Here is a 22301-nt window from a genome sequence, read left to right as displayed (position 1 = left end):
TTCCCTACTCCTTATCAAATATTCTACCTTTTTTTCCCACTTTATGTCAGAATTTCTTCTCCATCAGCCAGCCAGTTTATAGCCACAGAATTTAAGAATATTCATAGCCTCCAAAACATAAAGAAAAAAAATAGTATTTTGCAAAGCATAGAACTGAGCTCAAAAAATATTTTTTCTCAGTAATGTACCTTAATATTCAGGCTTTAAACCCCTTTGGGAGTATGAAAGCTGGGAAATGGTATACCTAGAATTGTTCAGAGCCAAACCCTGTAGTGAGTCACTACAATGTGAAAGCTATGTGCAGATGACTTCTCCTTGACTGACACAACCCAGATCTCATCAAGTTCCTTATTGTAGCCATATTTCATTCTGACCAGAGCTGGTCTGCCACTCAATGCACAACGCCTCCAGCTGGCTTGAATGAGCTGTATGCAGAATGCCTGCTGCTGATTTCTTTCCGTTGTCTTTTTCCTTTTGGTCACAGGCAATGAAGTCAATGAATCTGCAGTGTCTTTCCTGAGTGTTTTATAAAGACATAACACAGTGTCACAATTACAGTAACCAAGAAAAAAATGGTGTGCATGCATGTGTTATATTGCCTACAACAGCTTGCAGAATGATCAGTTGTCTCCATTTTCTTTCACTACCTCCTCCTCTATCTCTTCATGAAGTCAGTGAGCTTCTTCTGACCCTTCTCACCCCTCCGCTATGAATGAATGGAAAACCTCTTTGAAAGCTTGGTACTGACAGATTCTGCTTTCTCAAACACTAATGTGCCTGTAACCTGCTGGGCAATGTTTTATAGAAATAATGATGAAATATTCATGGGAGCACAATGGCAACAAATAAATGGAGAAAAAAGAGACTACAAAGAAAGGCAAGAGGTCATTTGTCATATTATTCCAAGCCAAAAAATGAAATAACAGTGTAGTCTTCCAAAGCCTGCTGGGTGAAGCATGAGCCTTCAGTTAGGCCGATCGGTATCTGATTCCTTCCTATTGCCATAGTAAATCAATCTGCTGGCCTCTGCTTGCTCCTTAGTATGATAGCTACCACTGTAAAAATCTCCAAAGTACATCAAAATGGATAGACCTTGCACAATAGAAAAGTCTCTGTCTAGATAAGGCTGAATAATAACATATGTAGCAAGACTGATAGTTCAAAAACCAAAACTAGTATGAATGGAAAATATTGGCATGGAAATTACTCAGAAATCAGGGTAACAGTTCTGGCACCTTTGGAAAAGCCTGAAAGGAGTGGAGGGGCTAATTTCAGAAAGACATTTTGAATTTTATCCACCCGTACTTCTCTCAGTCTTAGGCAAGCAAAAAAAAATTGTCAACGGGGTATTTTTTTCTGGAAATTGCTAACACTTCACAGTTGCCAGAGAACAAAGTAGAACTCCAATTTATGGGTAGTGATTTCCACTCACAAGAAGTAGATTCAAACCACTAACCAGTCAGGACAGTAACACTTTTACAATGGCTTTGCAGAGGTGTAAATGAGTCTAAGCGAAGACCATGGCCCCTGACGTGCAGACCGCAGTTAGCTGCAAGGATGTGAGAGCAGGTTGCCCTTGTCTTCACTACTGCAAAGTCACAGCGTTTTGATCACCGATTTGATTCATCCTATTTATTGCCTAAAATGATAAAATGTTTCAGTAAAGCAAAGACTGTGAAAATTCCACCTACTGCTTAATCAGAGCTGTGCTTATGTGAAACCTTCAACTGCACTTTAAAAAACAATGGTTCTCTGCTTCACAAAATCACAGACCCGCTTCCCAGGGCAGCAGCAGGAGGCAGGGGCCCCAGGAGACCACTCACTCACCACCTCTACAGAGCAGGAGCTCAGCTCTGGACGTGCAGCTTCCAAGGATGGAGACCCCAGGGCCCTCAGGTCAGCTCCTCCAGGGCTTGGCTATTGTCCTTGGAAAGCCAAAGGAGTTTCTTACAAGCAGCCAGACACTGCTATAAAGAGCTTGTCCCTGTCCTCATCTCATTGACCCACTACCCATAAGCACCAAGGTGCTGTTGAGTGGCAGAAGCTCTCTCTTCTCCCAGCTGGATCAGCCCCAGCCCCATAACCTTGGTGTTACCTGAAAACCTGATGGAGTGCCTTTCTTGACCCCCCCAGCTCACCGCTCAAGACAGTAACCAGGACAGGCCCCAGAGCAGATCCTGCAGGACCTCATGGGGCATCAGCTGCCAGGCAGATAAGGCCCAGTGACCACCACTTCTGAGCTTGACTAACCAACCAACCAGGTATTTACCCACCTGGTGGAACATCCACCCTGACTTTAATGTCTAATGTGGATACAAGGACATTGCAGGAGACTGTTGGAAGCCTTGCCAAATCCAATGTAAATTATATCCCCTGTTCTCTGCTTGCCCACAAATCTGATCATTTTATCACATAAGCTGGTTCAGGCATGATTCACCCCTGAGAGAAGGCTGTATGGAGGTGAAAGTTTTCTCTTTTCCCAAGTCACAGGCTATAGGACAAGAGGAAATGGCCTCAAGTTACACCAGAGGAGGTTCAGATTGGATATTGGGAAATTTTTTTACACTAAAATTAAGCATTGGAATGGGCTGCCCAGGGAAGTGGTTGAGGCACCATCCCTGGAGGTGTTCAAAAGACGTGTTGACATAGTGCTTAGTGACATGGTTTAGTGATGGTTTTTATCAGAGTTAAGTTGATGGTTGGATTAGATGATCTTAAAAGTCCCTCCTGACCTAGACAATGATATGATTCTATGATTCTGTGCTGACTATCCAAATCATCTTCTTCTCCCTCATGTACCCAGGGATGTGCCATGATTGTCTCAGGGAACAAAGTGAATGTGACTGGTCTGAAGTTCCCCAGATCATCTTTCCTCTCCTTTTTGAAGACAGGTGTGATTTGCATTCCTCCAGTCATTGGGAATCTCCTCCCAATTTCCACAGACTTTAAAAGATGCTTGAGGGACACCTTACGTCGACATTGGCCAGCTCTCTCAGCACTCAGCAGTCTGTGGAGTCCCATGGCTTTGCATGGCTTGAATTTGTATCGCTGCTTGCAGCTTGCATCGCTGAATCAACTTTCATCCACTTGATGGTTGTTCTCCTCCTCCTTGAATCCTGTCTCTGGAGACCCCATCAGTGAAGACTGAGGCAAAGACAGGATTGAGCACTTCAGTCTTACCTGTGCCTCTTTTTATGTGAACTGTCTGCTTTATTCAGCCCACATTTTCCTTGTTTAGCCTTTCACTGTTGATACAGCGGCACAACTTACGAGATTGGATTTTGATGTTCATTTTGCCCGAGATGGAACTGAAATGACTGCTATAAAAATAAAGAATGACAAATTCATTGGTATTATCTGACAATGACAAATTTTAGATTACACTAAAGGTCCATCATGCACTTACATCACACAACAATTACTATAGAAGTGTCCCTTCAGTTATTTAATGAACAAAGAATCCTTTTTCCAATAGAGAAATTATTTCTGCAGATTCAAGGTTTATTTAATCAGAATCAGCTTTCCCATTTCTGTTCTTTTTCCTTATTTCCATTCCATCCAGCAGTTTTATCATATCATAGCTTTCTTTCGATTGAGATCCCTGGAGATACTTTACCAGGAGGTTGCCATACTTAGACTTGATGTTCCTGGGAAAGCACATCAATGTAACATTTCTGAAAGGCCAAGTTGTTTTCTGTTGTCCCTTAGGAGACAATATCACTTCGTCCTATCGTTGTTTAAATGTACCAAGAGCTTTTTGGCGCTGTGCCTGAACAGAGCTGTCAAGATTGTAAATTCAAGTTATAACCCAAGGACCGTTCACAATTTTATCTTATCCTGAGCTGCCTAACATAAAAAGAAATATTGAGAACACAACCAGCCTTCCGCATCCCTGAAATGTGCAGCTGCAGAAGCCTGTAATTTAAAGCAGTCAAAAGTACAGCGGCTGTTTTAGGGAAGGTTATAAATGAAACCATGTCCAGAGGAGGGCTGCAGAGAAGATCAGAGGGCTGGAGCACCTCTCCTATGAGGACAGGCTGAGAGAGTTGGGGTTGTTCAGCCTGAGGGAGAGAAGGCTCCAGGAACACCTTATAGCAGCCTTCCAGTACCTGGAGGGAGCATACAACAATGCTGGAGAGGGGCTTTTTATAAGGGCATGTAGTGGTAGGATGAGGCATACTGCTTTTAAACTGGAAGAGGGGAGATTTACATTAGATGTTAGGAAAAGAATCTTTACTCTGAAGGGTGAGACACTGGCCCAGGTTGCCCAGAGAAGCTGTGGATGCCCCATCCCTGGAAGTGTTCAAGGCCAGGCTGGATGGAGCTTTGAGTAACCTGATCTCAGTGGGAGGTGACCCTGCCCAAGGCAGGGGGATTGGAACTATATAGTCCTTAAGGTCTTTTCCAACCCAAACCTTTTCATGATTCTATGATATTCTATGATATTGGTCATCTTACTACATACTATATATCTCTTTGAAAGGGCTGCAGAAAGGTTTTTCAGGATTTGCTGAAGCGCTCATGCTCTGATGGGTTGGAGAAACATGAAAGGTCTGGACCATGCAGTGAAGGCTGCTGTGGTGGCATCATCCTGCTGGGCACGTGGTTGGTGAAACACCAGCAGCACTGACACGAGAGTAGGGTATGTTCTAAGCTGAGGGTGACCAAAGGTGGCTACCAGACTGCAAAGACAGGAAGCAAGGCTTCTTGGCAAAGGTAAAACAGCAGCAGCATGTGGTGAGAAGCTCCATTTCCCATGGCTGTTGCAGGGTGCAGGATGGGTGTGCTGACTTTGAGGATGATGTTATCATTAACACAGATGACACAGGGTAGTAGGAATAGTAGTAGAGCATAATTGTCAGCCGTCACCGTTTCTAAATCCACATTGATCTCCGTGGGTCAGTCACTGGGTATATAGCTATGGCTTGATGTCTCCTGCACTGCATTTGCAAAGCTGCGTGCTGGAATCTTACACACACGGGGGACAGATACACGAGTGGACCCACATCCGTTGATCCATGTATCTGGAAAACACTGTGATAAAAAATGCAAACCCAGGATGAGAGGACATATAAAGAATATAAAGATATAAAGAACCAGGGAAAATGTATATGTGTGCTAAAATCAATGCTGAATATTGTGATTTTAATAGATGATCAGTTGCTAATGATCAAGTTGTGCTCAAGGGCTGGCTGTCCCTTGACATGTCTGAAGCTAAAGAAATCTGGTCCACTTTTAAATTTTTTTTGTTATTTTTAGAAATCCAGTCACATTACTACTTTAGTACAAAACCATAGCTTTTATTTTTTCTTTTCTAAACTTCATTTTTCTGTAAACTTTTTGGTTTTTAGTATATTGTCCTTTCTCATTTTTTAGGTTGGCTGTCTCAGGTTGGCAGCTGACAACAAGTGATCATATCATGGTAAATTATTTTCCCTACTGTGTTCTTTACTTTTGCTTTTTTACAAATATCATTACATTACTTTATGAGAGGACAATACAGGAATATGCTAGCCCTTATTGATTTTGTTTCTGGGTCAGTTCAACCAGTTAAAGCTGTTTTGGAGAGCCTTGAGTCAAAAGCAAAAGTGGTATTCTACCGTTGTGGTCTGAATTCCCCTAACTTCTCAAGATGATACTTCCTTCTATGCTGCAGGTTTAATTAGCTGAGTAAGTTCAGGGGATCTAGTGAGTTATGCACAGCAAAATTTGTTCTTCTGTGGGCTGAACTGATTAGAGGTTGCAGAGAAACCCTGGAAAAATGGAGGAAAGGCTCTGGTGAGTGAGAAGCATCACTGGAAAGAAGGGTCTGTTAATGGAAGAGGGGTCTGTAAATGCATGCTTAGACAGAGATGAGCCTTCCCAGTGCAGTCTTCTTGGATGCCAGGGAATCCCAGGGGGACTGTCCTTAGGGGTGGCCAGGTTCCCTTGTCCCCCCAAAGAGCGTTTGCTATTGCTGCTGCCCCAGACCAAGAGCTGGGCTGAGTGGACATGGAGACATTTATGACCAGCTTTTAGAAATAGTATGGGCATTGCAAGAGCACAGTGGATTTCACTGCCACTCCATAAAGGCATTCATGAATTATTTTAACAAAGCAAATATTCTCCTCTCTAAGGGTCATGTGATTTTGTAGGAAAATCAGGTCTTTATTGCCTCTGAAGACTTTATTTTCAATGTTAATGCTTGAGAAGTATGATTTACAAATGGAAAGAATATATTATGAGACGTGCATAATGGAGACATGCAAGGAAAGGAAGTTTTTTTTCTAATCAGTTCTGAGAGGAATAGCGACAGGAGTATAATTATAATTAAGAAGGACATATCATAATAACCTTAGCTCGGCAGTTGCTTTTTCCTTTTGTCAGCAGCTGTTTTGGGAAATGACAAGAGCAGGAAGCACGGGAGGAGTAGCTGCTACATAAATTTCATAGATGGAGCTGTGAATTAACATTATTCCTGTATCTGAACTGTTGTTCATCATCTAAAGAAATTCCTTCTGTCTTTTTTGCGCGAAACCTTCCCTAGAAGTGGTAATGCTCTGTCTCAATGATGCCTTGTGCAAATAACCCTCTACTGTTGCAGACATTTTTTGGAGGATTTTCCCGGTGCAGAGCAGCAACTTGAGCAGTCTATGCTGCACTTGATGCAAAATGAAAATAACTGCAACAAGACCTCTACAAATATGTGCTTGTCTGTGTTTTTAAATGTCGCATCCATCTTCAAGAATGGGCTTTTAGGGGTGTTAAGTAAAATACGTGAGGGCATAAGGAAACTGCACAACAGTAACAGAAATTGGATGTCATGAGTTGTTGGGTTGTGTCACCCTCATCGGCTGCTGGACACGTGCAAGTTCTCTTGGTCCTTACACAGTCATGGGACTGTGATTTTGATAGTAATTAAACAGCAGCAGCAACAACAGCTTTAAAGTGAGGTGAGCTTGTTCATAGTTTGGATAGACTTTAGTAAGCCAGGTCTGCTTACATCAGGGGAATAAAATTCAAAGAGAATGTCTCAGATACTAATAGAACAAACATAAAACCTTTATTCTGTATTTCCAGATATTTTGCAATGCTCTTTTGTTTATTTTCATGTGATCTATTTAGTCATGGGGCCTGATTTTTAAAACTTTATCTTTTCCTAAGGCAGCAAATGTAAAACTTGAGCCTGTGAGTTGTCTTTTACTTTATAAATTTGACTAAAACAAGTGTTTCTGACACCCCGCCTGCTATGAGTCAGGGACATGATGGATATAGATGCAGAATTTATTTTATAATAAATAGAAATATTTATTTAGAAATAATAGAAAGAAGTACTAAGCTATATAAAGCATGTCTTTCGTGGACATAATGTCAGGTTTGCCAGCGTTTACATATATGTCTTTTTGCTCAGTGATTGAGAAAGAACTGTTAAAGAACTCTATAACAATTAAATCTTTATTGTCTTCCCTTTAGTAATTCATGGATACTGATCAAATGTTTTGATGCTCTGACATACACAGAGGAGATAAATCTGCCATTCTAAAGGTAAGGTCCTGCTAAAGTGGTGTTTGTCTTCCCAATGCCTTTTCTTACACTTTTTATTTAAACATAGGATATGATCAATCTGAGTGACTCCACTACTGGCGTTTCCCACTTTTATTTTTTTCTGTATTCCTCCCAAAATGACGTGACTGTGAGAGAAGTCAGGCTCTCCAGAGGCAGTTTCACTCTAGGACCTGCTGGAGCAGACTGCTGTGCTTACAGAGAACCTTTTTGTTTCTCGGAGGTGTGTGTGAACACAGCAGTTTGCTCATGCAAATTACAAAGATCTTAATGTTCTGTAGTAGCAAATGGGATTGCCAAAATAAATAAATAAATTTTTTAAAAGGCACTGTTATTTCATGTTATCCATAGGTCTGAGCAGAGGAAATTAATGTAGAGCACAATTAGCACATTTGAAAGCAGGTCCACGGCCGCCACGTCCTTACAGGCATTAAGCAAAGGTGAGCCAGGTGGCTAAGAGATTTGTATCAGTCAACTGGCATAATCTTCAGAAATACCCATTTTAGCTTTAAAAAAAATTAAATCATGTGACATATGTGTAAATGAATCACATTCTGCAGTACCTACATGTTTCTAACAGTTGGGGCTGCAGTGGAAATTCTCTCCTTCCATGACTGCACGTGCTTCCTGCATGGGCAGGCCACAGCAATTAAACATATTTAAGGCTAGATTAATGAATGGTAACACCCACAGGCTAGTACAACACTGGTGCATATGAGGGTACTGGGGCTCTTAGCCAAACCTAGCTTCTGGAAGTCACACTTGACCTTTCAGCCTTAGCAAAACTGAATGTAAATTAATGCTAATGAATTAAGATGAGCTTTGTACAACAGCTAAGATTTTGAACTGATTAATAAGGGGTTTTTTACAGTAATTACAGATTTCTAGATATAAAATGACTGTTTCCATTTCTCTTTCTGCTCTTTTCTAAATACTATAACTTTACAATTATTTAGGAAGCTAAATATTCTGTATTATTTGAAAAAATTACTTTCTTGCATGACTTTTTACACCAGGAGTGACTTGCACTTGCCCCCTGTGCACTTCGGACAGGAGGCACCTGTGTGTCACCACCTCTGAGGGGGTTCAGCTTGCCAAGAAACTAGGAGCCACTTACCTCAAATTGCACACTCTTAACAACTTCTGCATCCAGAAGCATGTTGGAGGAGTGGTGAGTGAGGAACCCTGGGCTGAAAGCCGGGTGGCATGCATGGGAGGTGCATGGCCCGTGTCAGGGCTTCAGAGAGCAAGCAGTGGCACCCCAAGAGCCCTCCCACTGAGGGCAATATCCCACCAATGTGAGATTTAGATGAGATATAAGTAAGAAATTCTGTGAGGGTGGTGAGACACTGGAACAGGTTGCCCAGAGAAGCTGTGGATGCCCCATCCCTGGAGGTGTTCAAGGCCAGGCTGGATGGGGCTTTGAGCAACCTGGTCTGGTGGGAGGTGTCCCTGCCCAGAGCAGGGGCCCAGATGATCTTTGAGGCCCCTTCCAACCCAAACCATTCTGTGATTCTATGATTCTAGCTGAATTGACAGTACCAAGGTTGCTCCAGTTTTAAGTACCTTCTAGGAAGTTTTAGGAAAGTCACAGTACACACTGCAAGAATTTCCCCCCTCTATTCCTGTCCTTTTGTCTTGCTGGGATGGGATAAACATAACACAGCTGGACGAGGCACCTGACAACCCCATCCCACTCTGAAGACGTCTTAATCCGATGCCCTGAGTGGGACACATCCACAGGTCCCTTCCAAGCTGAATTATTCCATCATAATATGATATTTTAAATTTTAATTGCTTACTCTCACAGCTGTTCTACGTCTAATGTGAGACAGGTAAAATTGTTGAATTCTCTGATTTTTTTAGCATGTTCTTGTGGTCACTCAGTTCACAGCCGTGACACAGTTTGCAGTCCTGATCAGAGCCTGGGGTCAGACGCAGTGAAACAGAGCGAGGCAGAAGCTGAGAGACTTGTTAAAATGTCCCACGTCTAATGAGCTTGTTCTTTTTTCACTCTCCTGGAGACAGTGAAGACCACTGCACAGTTTCTAAATACAGTCTTTTTTGAACCTTTTGGTTACTTTCCCAGTAGCATTGGGGCTTGAACAAAAAAATGCCATTATTTTGGCAGTAATTTCACATAGTCTGTGCTGTTGTTGCCCCTGGTGTGTAAGTACAGTGTGTTTCCATAGGATTTCATAGACACTTGGAATACCTGGCACAACAGTTAGGCAGTTTTTACTGGATCCCTTCATTCCCAATTAAAACCAAGGAATTCACTCAACATCTGGTCCAGCTGGAGTTACATTTCTAGTTTCTAGAAAGCACTATATGAAAGCTACAATGATGCCCTGGGTGACAGAAGCATTTGAGACATGCATTAACTGGAACTGAACCACCACTTGTGGCTGTTCACTCCTCTACAAGGGAGCGCTTCCCCTCAGCACCGTTTTTATTGCAGTGATGACACTTGTGAAAAAAACAGTGCCCCCATGTACCACCATGTAACGGCACTCTCTCAGAAGACATGACGACATGGAGGTGGCAGTTAGTTGTAAGCTTTTGTTACGGTTTTGCTATTTCCAGCACTTGCACCTGATCATTATCCATCAAGTGCTATTCTTCTCTGTAATTCTGTAATTAGCATCTATGGAAGTTGGTAAAATGATTATCTTTGTGCCTGTCGTTTCCGGGAAGATTAAATACAAGAGAATTACGCACCGTCATTTGAATAAAGAGTCTTTTAAATTGTGCTAATTCCACCTAAATGTGGTGCCTTCTCCAGGTAAAGGAGCGTTGGGACCCGGTGACCTGGATGACTGTTCACAGTAGCCTCAGTCCTGCACACAGCACCTGCTTGTTCCCCATGGTTTGATGTCTAGGTTGTTCTTAAATAACTAGCATATTTTTAAAGATAACACTTCATGTTTTAGCTGGAATATTTTATGATCCAAAGTTTGAATCAGAAGTTTTCTGAAAACAATGAAGAAAAGATGCAGAAGTGCCATTAAGTTCAACCACCTCAGCTCAAGCAGCCAGGTGCTCGCTGACGTCTGGTCTCCAGTATCGTTCATTATGTGTGCCACGTTCTTTGCACAATTAGCATTTTGTAATCATGACTGTGGGCTGTGCTGTCATCAGCTACTCTGGTTATCTTGCTCTAGTTGCATCATCTTTTAGTGATGGTTTAATTAATTTGGGGAGAATGGTGTAGCAATAAGTAACATTGCTACGGACTTCTGATTTATTTTACGCAAAAATAACAGGAGTGGTTTTCTGGTGCACTTGATGAAATAATGCAAAGGCAAATTAATAAAAGCTTTACAGAAAAGCTTTACAGACAAATTATAGAAGTCAAACTTTATTATTCTGTAATATCAAGTAATATTTTTGTTTGCTGCAAATAAAACAAGGGAGAAGTGTACACCCCTGCACATGATTTCTGAGCATCTGATGCGCTGGCTCAGTGAAATAATTACTGACATATATTTACCTCTAAATACATGGTTGTCTCTTCTCACACGTACTAGAAATTTGCTCAGATACTTTAGGTTTGGGATTCATAGGCAAGTTTTCTTTCAAATGTAAATGTCAAAAATTATTTCATAAAAAGATGGACACTTTTTACTAAACTAAGTATTTCTTATCTTTCTTATTTTTCTGTACTAAGTATTTCCATTTTTAGAGTATTTTACTAAATGGATCCAAACAGCATACAAGAGATTTTCTTCTCGAATTCTTTTTTGAAAAATTGCCCTTCGTTTGATCAGGTCTCTGTGAAGAGTTGTTCTGTGGTTAGCTCTTGCTTCAGTTCTACAGCCCAAGTCATTATCTTTTGCAGAAAAAATGCTGATTTTGAAGGGCGAAGCCTGGCACTATGATTGTGGACCTGCACAACCTGCTCTGCTGCTGTGGGTGTAACATTTTGCCGTGAAAGACCTCAGCATGGTGGTGGAGGCTTACAAGGTCATCCTCTGCTCCACCAGCTACATCTTCATGCTGCTCTTCGAGGTGAAGAGCCCCACCGACATCTGTGACACCTCCATCGTGTGCATGGTACAGAGCCCCTTGACAGCAGAGGTGGGGGCCATCTGCAGTGTCCCACCCAGCATCCCACCCATGAGGGTGGTGGTGAGGGATGCTGTCCTCTGCTCTTGGCTGCTGGACATCCTCCACTTTATCTATTCAGGTACCCCCCAGAATGGGTCTGGCTGCTCATTTCTCTTACAGCCGATGCCCTGCAAAGGAGGAGCACGGCCCTAAGGAACAGCCCTGGCTGTTCATGTAGGTATCATGTTCTGCCACGGTGCTACATCTACTTCGTGCTTGCGACTATGGTGAACAATGTCTCTATGAAAGAAGCCCCTCGCCTAGATTGAAAAAAAACTAAATGAGCTGTCATTCCAGATCCAATGAACACAAATCAAGTGAAGTATTTCACTGAACCAAGTCCACAAGATAACATCAGTCAGCTAACCAATCTGCTCTAGGTGAACCTTCTTTGGGAGAGGGGTTGGACTAGATCATCTCCAGAGGACCCTTCCCTCCCCAACCATTCTGTGGTTTTGCGATTTTCAAAAGCTTTGCCAAAAAAATCTAGAGTTTGAGATAATTGTAGATTTTGAGCTTCTAAAATATTTTAAATGGTTGCATGTTCTAAACACATGGATGAGAGTGCAGGGTTACTTAAGAAGACCCAAGAAATTTCTCTTCCAGGTATGGTGCTGCTGAAGATAAAACAGGGATAGCTGGTTAGAGCACAGGGGACTCTGACACATCACACATCTTTTGCTACCAATTCAGTGCAGGCAGTGACCTCGCCTACCTGAACCTAGCTGGCTATTAAAATAGCACTATTATTTTTTCTATCTTTTTAAAAGTTGCTTAAGAATCCTCAGATTAAAGAGAATTTTTTGTATTTTTTTAAGTACCTTTATAAAATATTTTGCAAGCTGTCAGTATATAAGAATATATATTTTATTTGTTGAGAGGATTAGATGGCTTTTTAATAATGCATTCTGATTTTAACTGTAATTTGAAAAAAGCCCCAAATAATTCTATTGTAACAGCTGCATCCATAAAAAAGCTTACCCAATCTCTGTAGACTGATAAGCTGCCTGACATGTGAAAAGGATTTCTGCCTTACTGGCCAAGACATGAACACTGGCTTGTGAAGACATAAAGGAGACTCTTTAATTTTTCAATTAGTTTGTCACTGAAAATCCCTGAATCTCCTTCAGTTCCTTCCAAAGCAGTGTCAAACATAAAGAACAGATATAGACGTTTTTCAGCGTGAATGGACTGATATTTTTTATTTATTGGTGACATTAACACGGGATTAAACCTGGAATTTCAGCAGATGAAAGGTTAAGTGCATCTGCTGCCTTCTGTGTATTAATTTTACTTTTGCTTATGTCAGCCAAAAAAGTGGGAAACTTTGCACAGCAGTAGCTGAAACTCTGCTCAGCTCCCCACCTAAAGGGCATTGCCAGAAGTGACTGCGCATTTTGGTACCTTTGAGAGAGGAAGAGGTCTTTCAAAGACACTTCAGACACGGATTGAGGACAGGTCATGAGCCAATGTTGTTGTTTTCAGCCTTTCAGGACCATGACATTATGCCCACAAGGTTATAAACACCATCCCTACGGTACACATAGGAGCTGGTAGAGCTAAAAACGTCATACGCTGTGTGTGCTCTTTCAGCCTTTTCTTTCCTCCAGTGCTGTGCTGACTTGTGTTTCACCCTGAGCTTTATCCATCTCTGACTCTTTCTTGCTGCATGTCCCTGGGGATCAGAGCAGAAGGTTATCAAAAAGCCCCATAGTGTCTTTGAGATTAACTCCAGCAAAATGTATAAGGATAAACTACGTTCGTTTTAACACCAGCCAACGCTTTTAGCGGTTCCAAGAAAGCTATTGAGACACCTAAGAGAATATCATGGCTTTGACTCTGAAAACAAGAGAAAAAGAAATCTCACTGCAAAATTTGTGCTAGTTTTGGCTACCAGTATTCAGAATATAACTACTCGCGAAGCTTTTTTTGGTTCAGACAACTGCAAAGCAAAGCAACCAGCAATACGAGCAGAATTTAAAGGACTTCGTAAGTATTGAAACATTCGGGATTTTTTCTTCAATGTCTACCTGCAATAGGTAGTGACTGAACAAGGAGGAAGCCAGAAATTAATTTTGAAAGCAAGAGAGATGCCCTGATCTCTCTGTGCTTGATTGCATTCTTGTAAAAGTACCGTGGAAGCTTTACTGTGCAAGAATTGCATCTTTCCCTTCCCAAGCACAAAGATCTGCCTGATTTGTGTGCAAAAAACCAGAGTTTCTCCAGGATATGTTCAGCATTGATATAATTTTTTCTCTGCCTGCTAAGGCTTGTGCCCTGCTGATTTATAATCAAATTTACCTGGTCTTGTGGCAGGTGCTTTCCAGTGGGAACGATTAAAAGACAATATAAAGAAGTTGTTGAAGCATCCAGAAAAAACATATGACATGCTTGAGAAAGTTAAATGTATCCTGAAAACTCCAGGGAAGGTACCTCTAACTCTCTTGGGGCAACTGTTAGTTACTTAAGTTCTTGGGAAATTGTTTGTAGACAAGATTTCCTTGCCAGTCTTTGCTTTAAACACACTGTGGCTTACACAGCTTTCATCACTTTATCGGTGGGTTGTTCACAGCCATGTACAAAATAGAAACAGAGAGATGCTGATCTAACATGCAGAAATAATGTAATTGGTAAAACGCACAGAAGTAGGTTTCCGAAATGGATTATTCATATTCACAGCTTTCCACTTTGTCTAACAATACGATTACGTGCTGCTAATTCTCATGTAATAGAGGCATGTAGTAGAAAGCTCTGCTTTCCTGGGCATGTGCCAAAAGTTATGCTTCTACAGGAGGTCAGGAGAGATGGTTTCTCTTATAGGTGTTGTGATGTGGAAGTCTGCCTATAGCTCAATATATTTAATTCAGCAGATGACTTCACAGTAAAATGTTATTTATGTCACATTATTATGTTTTTAAAAAGTTACAACACAAAATTAGTTTTAACAACCATTTGTTGCTAGAGAAAATGGAGCAAAATAGATACATTCCCTGACACTACAGAACTCAAACAAAGTATTTCTGCCAATTTAAATGGGAAATCATCTTGGACTGTCCTGAGATTACATAACACAAAGATCAAAAAGTGGTTTAGTTGTTTTAAGCTTCCGATAGCTCAGCTGTAGGCTTGCCAATCCTAAGGGTACAAAGCTAAAACATTCACAGGATTGGACTCAGTAAGTCCTAAAAACATTCAAGATAATAAGCCTGAGTTGTTGTTGTTTCTTCTGGGGTTTTGTTATGCCATTGGGATACTTTTATTTCACATTTTTATTTGAAAACATGACTACACATGAATTGAGACTGTCATGATAACATCTAGTTATATAAATCAGGCAAAATTTTAAGCATAAATTAAATTTCATCTGAATTCCACTTATCACAACCTAGCAATATGATTGTGATGTTGTTGCTTTTGGTAGCTTTAGATGCCATTTTTAAAGTAAGAAAAACAAAACTGAGAAACTACCTGGCAGTACTGGGGTGTTCGGAGGGTCTTGATGCATTCCTGGATTATTGTAGAAGTCCGTGCTTCAACCTGTGAGCTCCCTCTGCCTCTGTGGACGCAGTATGAGGGCAGTATAATTTCCCTGCCTTGCAACAGGCAGCATCGTGCTGGGGCGTGGATGTGTCCCCCCAAGAGCACAAAAACCCGGTGTTTCTGCAGCCTTGGGTCCAAAGTTTGGAGTCCAGAAAATTTGTGATGCAGACTTGCCCAAAGGTGATGGATGGGGGAGTTTTGTCACAGGTCAGAGTGCCAAGGCAAGAACTGGGGTTTGAGTGTAGGAGACAGGGACCCCTCTGAGCTGCTGCACTGCGGGAAATAGGAAAATAAGCAATAGAGATAGTTGCAGCGGATTGCATGTGCAAGAGTCACAGCTGAGTAGCATTAGCAAAAGAATCAGCACCAGACCTCGAAGAAGCATCCGGTGGCGACATCTACATTTGCCCCGAATGAAAAGACCAAAGATGCTGGTTATTGACTCCTTACACCTTCCCTCTGTCCATCTCAGGTCATGCTGGCTGTGGATGTGCCTTTCTCTACCCTCCAGAAGCTGACAGGCACTTCTGTCAGAATCCCAGACTGACAGGAGTTGGAAGGGACCTCTGGAGATCATCCACTCCAACCCCCTGCCAAAGCAGGGTCACCCAGAACAGGCTGGACAGCAATGCATCCAGGTGCATTTTGAATATCTGCAGAGAAGGAGACTCCACAGCCTCTCTGGGCAGCCTGTTCCAGTGCTCTATCACCTTCAAAGGAAAGAAGTTTTTCCTCATGTTGAGGTGGAATTTCTTGTGTTCCGGTTTGTGCCCATTGCCCCTTGTCCTCTCCCTAGGCACCACTGAAATGTGTCTGCAGACTGAAAAGCAGCTCTGCAGAGAGGGACCTGAGAGTCCTGGTGGACAAGTTGCCCATGAGGCAGCAACGTGCCTTTGTGGCCAAGGTGGCCGACGGGCTTCTGGGGTGCATTAAAAAGTGTAGGTGTACTCTAAGTGCAGGTGTACCCCTACAGTTGCTCTTTCAATTACTGGGCAATTACCTTGATTACAGGACAGAGGAGGACAGCATTCCTGTGTTTGTGAATTTTCATCTGTTCTCTGCAAAATAGTGCTATGCTGCTGGACACTGGCTAGTCTTCTGCAAACCTAATAAAAGAAGAGTTTAAAAAAGGTACTAAAAAAAAGTTGCTTAGGGCTGCAAAGACACTGTAGCTGGCAGATGATATATTCCAGCTTTCTGGAGCACTGCTGTCATCTAGAAATCTCCACCCTTCCTCTTGAATGAGGTTCATCTTGGCAAGAACAGAAAAATCACATGAAACAAAATTAACTTTGGCCGTAAAGAACAGAGGATTGGTAACATTCACGATCATTTTGTTTCCTCCAGTTAGCACTGACATTCTCCTAAGAAACAAGAGCTTAAAATTTACAGGAGAAAAAAAATTTGAATCAAAAATCATTATTATCTAGGATAAGCATCAGGTATGAAGAAATGGAAAAACAGCACAAAACTACCTCTTCTACCCCGGAGGAATGCAGGGGGCAGCTTCTTGTTTTGAAGAACATCTATCTTCCAGATTCTGTCAAAGCTTGTAAGTGATGCTTCTTGTAACATGCAGAAGTGAAACAATGCATCACTATGCATTTGTTTGCTACAGTGCAAACCTGGACTCCTGCAGAACTTAGGAGGAGGTTAATGAAGGAGTTCCAGGATGGTCGCTTGGGTTTAGGTACCTTATTCCACCTTAGGCTCACCTCAGGCTGCTGCACCCTCATTGTTTTTGTGAGAAGGTAAAATCACCCACCTTTTCCTGAGAAGTTTAGTACCATTGAATGTTAATGAGACAAACAGTCACAAGATATGCACGGCTTTCTGGCTTCACTTGAAGTCTGGCTTCACTTGAAGTCTGGCTGCACTGTGCATATATATCTGTATGAGTGATGAGTAGGAGTAAGAAACATTACCAACTGCTCAGGCTTTTTATCCTGGTTCTGTGTGCTGTCTTTCAGTAACTGGATCATCTTCTTCCAAAGTTGATGAAGCTCTGCCTTTTCTGCACCTTCCTCCTGTTTCACTTCTATTAGTTTCTGCCATGATTCAGCCACCTGTCAGAAAAATACTGATTGCTGGTTTTTGAGAGACAGACCTAATACGCAACCTTATGGTCTACATGTCTCCAAGTAACACAACAGTATGTTGTAACTATATACTGTTATAGGTTGTTATGCACACATCACCCAGCACACAGCTGTTTTAAATATATCCTACTGTCTTTAAGTAACAAACAATAGATTTCAGTAACAATCCACTTGATGTCAGAAACTGGAAAAATAAGTTACTAGATAAAACATTTTTTCTCCTATGAGAAAAGCACTGTCAAACGTTTCTACAAGCACAGAAATTCCTAAGCAATTTACTGTATCTGTTTCAATTTGTGTTCTCCTTTGCACATTTCACTACTATCTTATCTACACAAGAAATACAAACCTATATATACTGAAACTAAAGTTCACCCTCTTGCATATATGCAGCCACCCCTGGCTTTACTTTGGACACACATACAATGCAAACCTTACCTACTCTGAAGCTTCAGAACTAAGGGCCCGAAGAAAACATGATGCAAGTCTCAGCTCTGCTTGGTTCCCATACTTAACTCCATAGAGACATTTTTCAGAGAAAGAAAAAGTGAATCTGGAGATCAGGTACCTGCCCTGCCAGTAACTGGTTTGGTTCAAGTTCACTAGCCTTCTTATACGCTCTTTTGGCCTGTTCAGGTTGCTCCAACTCAGCAGCTGCCAGCCAGCCAAGCATTGTAGTTATTTTTTTCTTGCTGCAAAACTGCCTAGAAATATACAATTTTAAGTGAAACTGATGAATGAAATGCACCTTATAGATCCAGGTATTGAGTTTTATCATTACAGTTTGGTGAATTATTCTGTATGGTAATATTAGAAGTTAACTCATTTTTAGGAAAAGGCTAAGATTAATAACTTCGGCTTTTCATGCCGGAGAATGCTTCATATCTAAGCTGCTCTGCCAGTAACCATAGCTGTAGCTCAGCAAGTAAAGCACTCCTGTCAAGGTCTGGATTAGAAACTGATTTTACCTCTACCATTCTAGGCTTAATATTCTTACCACCACAGATCACCTGCCAAAGCAGGGTCACCCAGAGCACGTTGGACAGGAACGCATCCAGGCAGGTTCTGAATATCTCCAGAGAAGGAGACTCCACAGCCTCTCTGGGAAGCCTGTTCCAGGGCTCCAACATCCTCGAAGGAAAGAAGGTTTTCCTCATGTTGAGATGGAATTTTCTGTGTTCCAGTTTGTGCCTGTTGCCTCTTGTCCTGTTGCCAGACACCACTGGAAAGAGTCTGGCTCCATCCTCTTGACACCCGCCCTTTAGGTATTGATAAGCATTGATGAGATCCCCTCTCAGTCTTCTCCAGAATAAACAGCCCCAGGTCTCTCAGCCTTTCCTCATCAGAGAGGACACATTAAAGGGTCATCCACGCTCATGAAGTCTGATGTAATCATGCGCTGTTTTGATGTATATGGTAAATATTTTGCTGCAAATGAGCTTTGGAAACACCACCGCCAAAACTGCCTAAATGGGTGAGGCTGAGAAACACCACTGCTGGCGGCGGCACTGAAAGAGACTGAAAATGTGACAAGCTGAGGAACACAAAAACCTTTTAGCACCTGAAGAGCAAAAGATAAAAGAGTGGATGAAGGGTCTAGAGAGAAAACAGTAATGAATGCACAAAGGAACAGGGCAGATTTCAAAGATTCCCTCAGAGCCTAAAAAAAAATATAAAGAAACCTGTCAAACCTACATGGCTCAACAGCTCCTGGACATAAATCTGCTTCCAAAGAGGGCACAGGCTCCTCGATCACCACTGACGTCCCTCTCTGGCTGCCCTCCCGGTGGGGGAAGGCACGACGGGGGCCAGACCGGCCGCCACAGCCCTGCTCCGCCTCACCTCCACCTCCATGCGCGCTTCCCTCATGGCGGCTACGCTGCCCGGCCGGCCGCCATTTTGCGGGGAGTCTTGTGGGAGATGTAGTTCCCGCCTGCCGCCGCCCCGGAGCACGGGGAGAGCTGCGGTACGCGGAACCGAGGGCAGCGGGCGGCTTCGTCTGGCAGGGCCGCCGCTCTCCTCTCTCCGGGAGAGGGGTTTGACGGCGGCGGAGCAATGAGGGGTGGCGGCCGGGGGTTGGGGCGAGCAGGGCCGGCTCTGCTCCTTGTGGCCGCCTCGGCCTGGGCGGGAGAGAGGCTGTGGCCCATCGCCCCGAGGGTCAGCTTCGGCCCAGCTTGTGGGTTTTGAAGTACTGGAGGCAACACAAATTATTCTGAATAACACCAGGAAGCACATTTCATCCAGGAACTTGAGCTGCACTGCAACAAAAATCTGTCATCGCTTAGTTAACTCCTATCAATTTAGGAGTTAAATTGCCTAGTGGTGCACCATTGCGTGATGCTCATGGCCTGTGACTCCTTGGTGAGGGTCGGGGGGAAGGAGGGCCGGAATGCGGCGGGGGCTGCCTCGCCGGGGGCATGTTGCTTGTCCGGGCCTGAGTGGGACCTCTGAGGACGTGGCAGCAAGGGCTTTGCCCAAGCTACAACCACAGGCTTTCAAAAATAGGGCTGCTTGTTATTCTCCATCACCTCCACGGGGTGCAGAGCTTTCTTGGGACCTTGAGGGCAGGTGTTTACTGGGTAACTCTTGTTATCTAAACCAGGCTCCTCCTTCTTCCCAGGAGTGTACTCTGTATTTTCATCAGGTCCATTAGAGTAGTCAGAAATTTCTGCATAGGTGGTTCCAGCAGTCAGCTGTGGTACCTACAGCTTGTCACTGCAACTAGAGCCAGTGGGGACACATGAGCAGCACTGTGGGGCTGGGCAAGGATTCACAGAGCAGACCTGCTGTGCAAAATCGGTTCTTTTCCATTGGCTTGGAAACGAAAATGGAAAGGCAGGTAACTGTTACTCTTGCCATTGTAAATCCTAAGAGCATTAGGTCTCCACAACAGATGAAATGGAGAATTTCTGTGACAACAGATGAAATGACTGAGTAAAGCTGTTGGGCAATATCTGTTAGGTGTAACAAATATGACAATAAACTTGCCAGGTGAGTATTTACAGCTAAAAAGATAAAGGAACCAGTAGGTAAGTTTTTATAAATTTCTAGTGGCTTTATTACAGTGATTTGTTGGTACATTTGTTATAACCCCTAGACAGGTAAAAATGTTGGTTATTTGTTTTTCCATATACGAATACTAAGTGTATTCTCTTGCTTACAGCTAAAACAGCTGTAAAAACATTTTTTCACCCTTTTCTCTCTATGCTTCTGTCTGCCCACCCAGCACGCTGGAAATCATTTTATCAAGGTTTTACTTTGAGAAAAGGGAGAGCCTTGGTTTTTCTGCCTCATCTGCGCTCCCCTTCCTGTTAAACATAAGCTTTGTGGTGTTACTTCCAAGGACTTTCACATCTCATCACTTCTCATTCACTGTTGAGAAATCAACACTTGGCTCCCAGTTGTCTCAGAATGCTGTCCTTGATGGCACAGGTAAAAGCACTTGACTTCTTGCCAGCTGCCTGTCATTCTTGGGATGAATTCTTCCTAAGTATTTGGTAAATATGTATTATCCTTCAGGTCCCTTCTTAAAACAGGTTTGCTGTGATTTAAAAGATAAAGTAATAGGTTTCTACTGCTATCTATGAAAGATTCAACCCTGTTTTGTTAAATGTGATGAAAATTTTCTTTGTAGTGATGCTGGACTGCGTTCAGCCTCCAGAGCAGCAGCCTCTTTCTTGAACAGCTAGCTTTCTGCTCTTGTGTCACATTGAGCACCGTACATCTCACAGGGCTTGCTGGTAGAATGTGCTAGTAGGCAATTTAGCTCGTAAATTGCTAGGAGGTTAACTGAGCCATGACAGATTTTTGTTGCAGTACAGCTCAGGTTCCTGGATGAAATGTGCTTCCTTGTGTTATTCAGAATAATTTGTGTTGCCTCCAGTATTTCAAAACCCACAAGTCCTATGCAGTTCTTGGAGAGTGGGTTTCCAGTGACAGGTGTAGAGCTTTCACTTTCTCAGCCTGTAAGGAAGCTTACTTCTTTCACTGAATAGACATGTCACCTGACTGTCCGGTATCGAAAGAATGAACTCTTGTCTCCAGCTGTTCAAACAAACCATATCTTTGTTGGACAAACTCAGTCTTGTACTAAGAGCACTTTCAGCCTGAAGTTCCTTTCAAGTTCGCATTGCAGATTACAGCTTTATTTCCAGTTTCTCCTACTGAATGCTTGTTCTAGTTGCCATTTGTAGTAATGTACAAAATTAGGTGATCAGTCTTTTACCATACTCTGATCTCCAGTGGCCCAGTATACCGTGTAAATGCAACGTGGTGCTGGGATGCCACAGCTCGCTTTCATGGGACCAAATGAAGTGATTCTCCCTACAACACCTTGTTACCCAATAGCATTTTCTGCCAGAAAACAAGTAGATGGAATTGTTTTTTTCTGCATGCAATCACTGCATTGAACTCTAAAGTGTGAAGAAAATTATGTTAGTCTCTGACTATGGACTTAGTATATGAGCAGTGACTGGGTGTCTAGTGAGGTAGTGAAGTGCTCATGCTGGTTGAAATAATTTTAAACAATGCCAGAATAATTCTAATCTTAAAATATTGACAATTCCCTGATTCCCTGATTTCAGTAAATTTCCTACTGTGGAGCACAACTATGCTGCACTTAACTCTGCTTCCTGGCTTCTTTCTGAAACGTTGCAAACTCTGATTATTTGCAGTATTCTTTCTAAATTTTCACTTGGATGTTCAGTGCTTTACAACTGGGAATCATGGGCAATGGAAGCAGTAGTAACACAGACTGTAAATTCGTCAGGTTTGCTCTCACTTACCTTTGGTTTGGTTTTGTTTTGTTCTCTCACAAATTATTCCAGAAAATTAAGCTAGTAAAACTAAAGTGAAAATTCAGAAACACATCTGCTAATGTGCAGAAGCACCATAGTATGAAATTGATAGGAAGTATTACATTGTCTGTATTCTTAAATGCTGAAGACAGAAGGAAACTATTGTTGTCTCCAAGTAACCTAGCCTGATGTCTTGTATGGGAGAATACTATGT

General features: G+C 42.4%; 1 protein-coding gene and 1 long non-coding RNA gene across 2 annotated transcripts in view; one reads left to right on the top strand and one right to left on the bottom strand.

Annotated features, from left to right (window-relative positions):
• The window catches only part of RHOBTB3 (Rho-related BTB domain containing 3), a 138497-nt gene extending 124377 nt beyond the window's left edge, over positions 1-14120 (top strand). Inside the window, 6 exon segments of the mRNA XM_014954785.1 lie at positions 8559-8713; positions 10476-10581; positions 11384-11424; positions 11426-11459; positions 11462-11731; positions 13969-14120. Of these exon segments, the coding sequence (XP_014810271.1) occupies positions 8559-8713; positions 10476-10581; positions 11384-11424; positions 11426-11459; positions 11462-11731; positions 13969-14120 (758 nt within the window).
• Positions 14121-15187: 1067 nt separating this feature from the next.
• On the bottom strand, positions 15188-17343 carry LOC106895390. Its single transcript, XR_001413413.1, has 3 exons — positions 17118-17343; positions 16193-16298; positions 15188-15465 (listed from the first exon to the last, which is right to left on the bottom strand). It is a non-coding gene; the product is annotated as an uncharacterized LOC106895390 (long non-coding RNA).
• Between the last annotated feature and the right edge of the window lie 4958 nt (positions 17344-22301).

This window comes from Calidris pugnax, unplaced genomic scaffold (assembly GCF_001431845.1).
Source record: "Calidris pugnax isolate Ruff unplaced genomic scaffold, ASM143184v1 scaffold157, whole genome shotgun sequence".
NCBI lineage: Eukaryota > Metazoa > Chordata > Aves > Charadriiformes > Scolopacidae > Calidris > Calidris pugnax.
The sequence above is the reverse complement of the archived record's forward strand: the minus strand, read 5'-3'. Positions and strand labels throughout refer to the sequence as shown.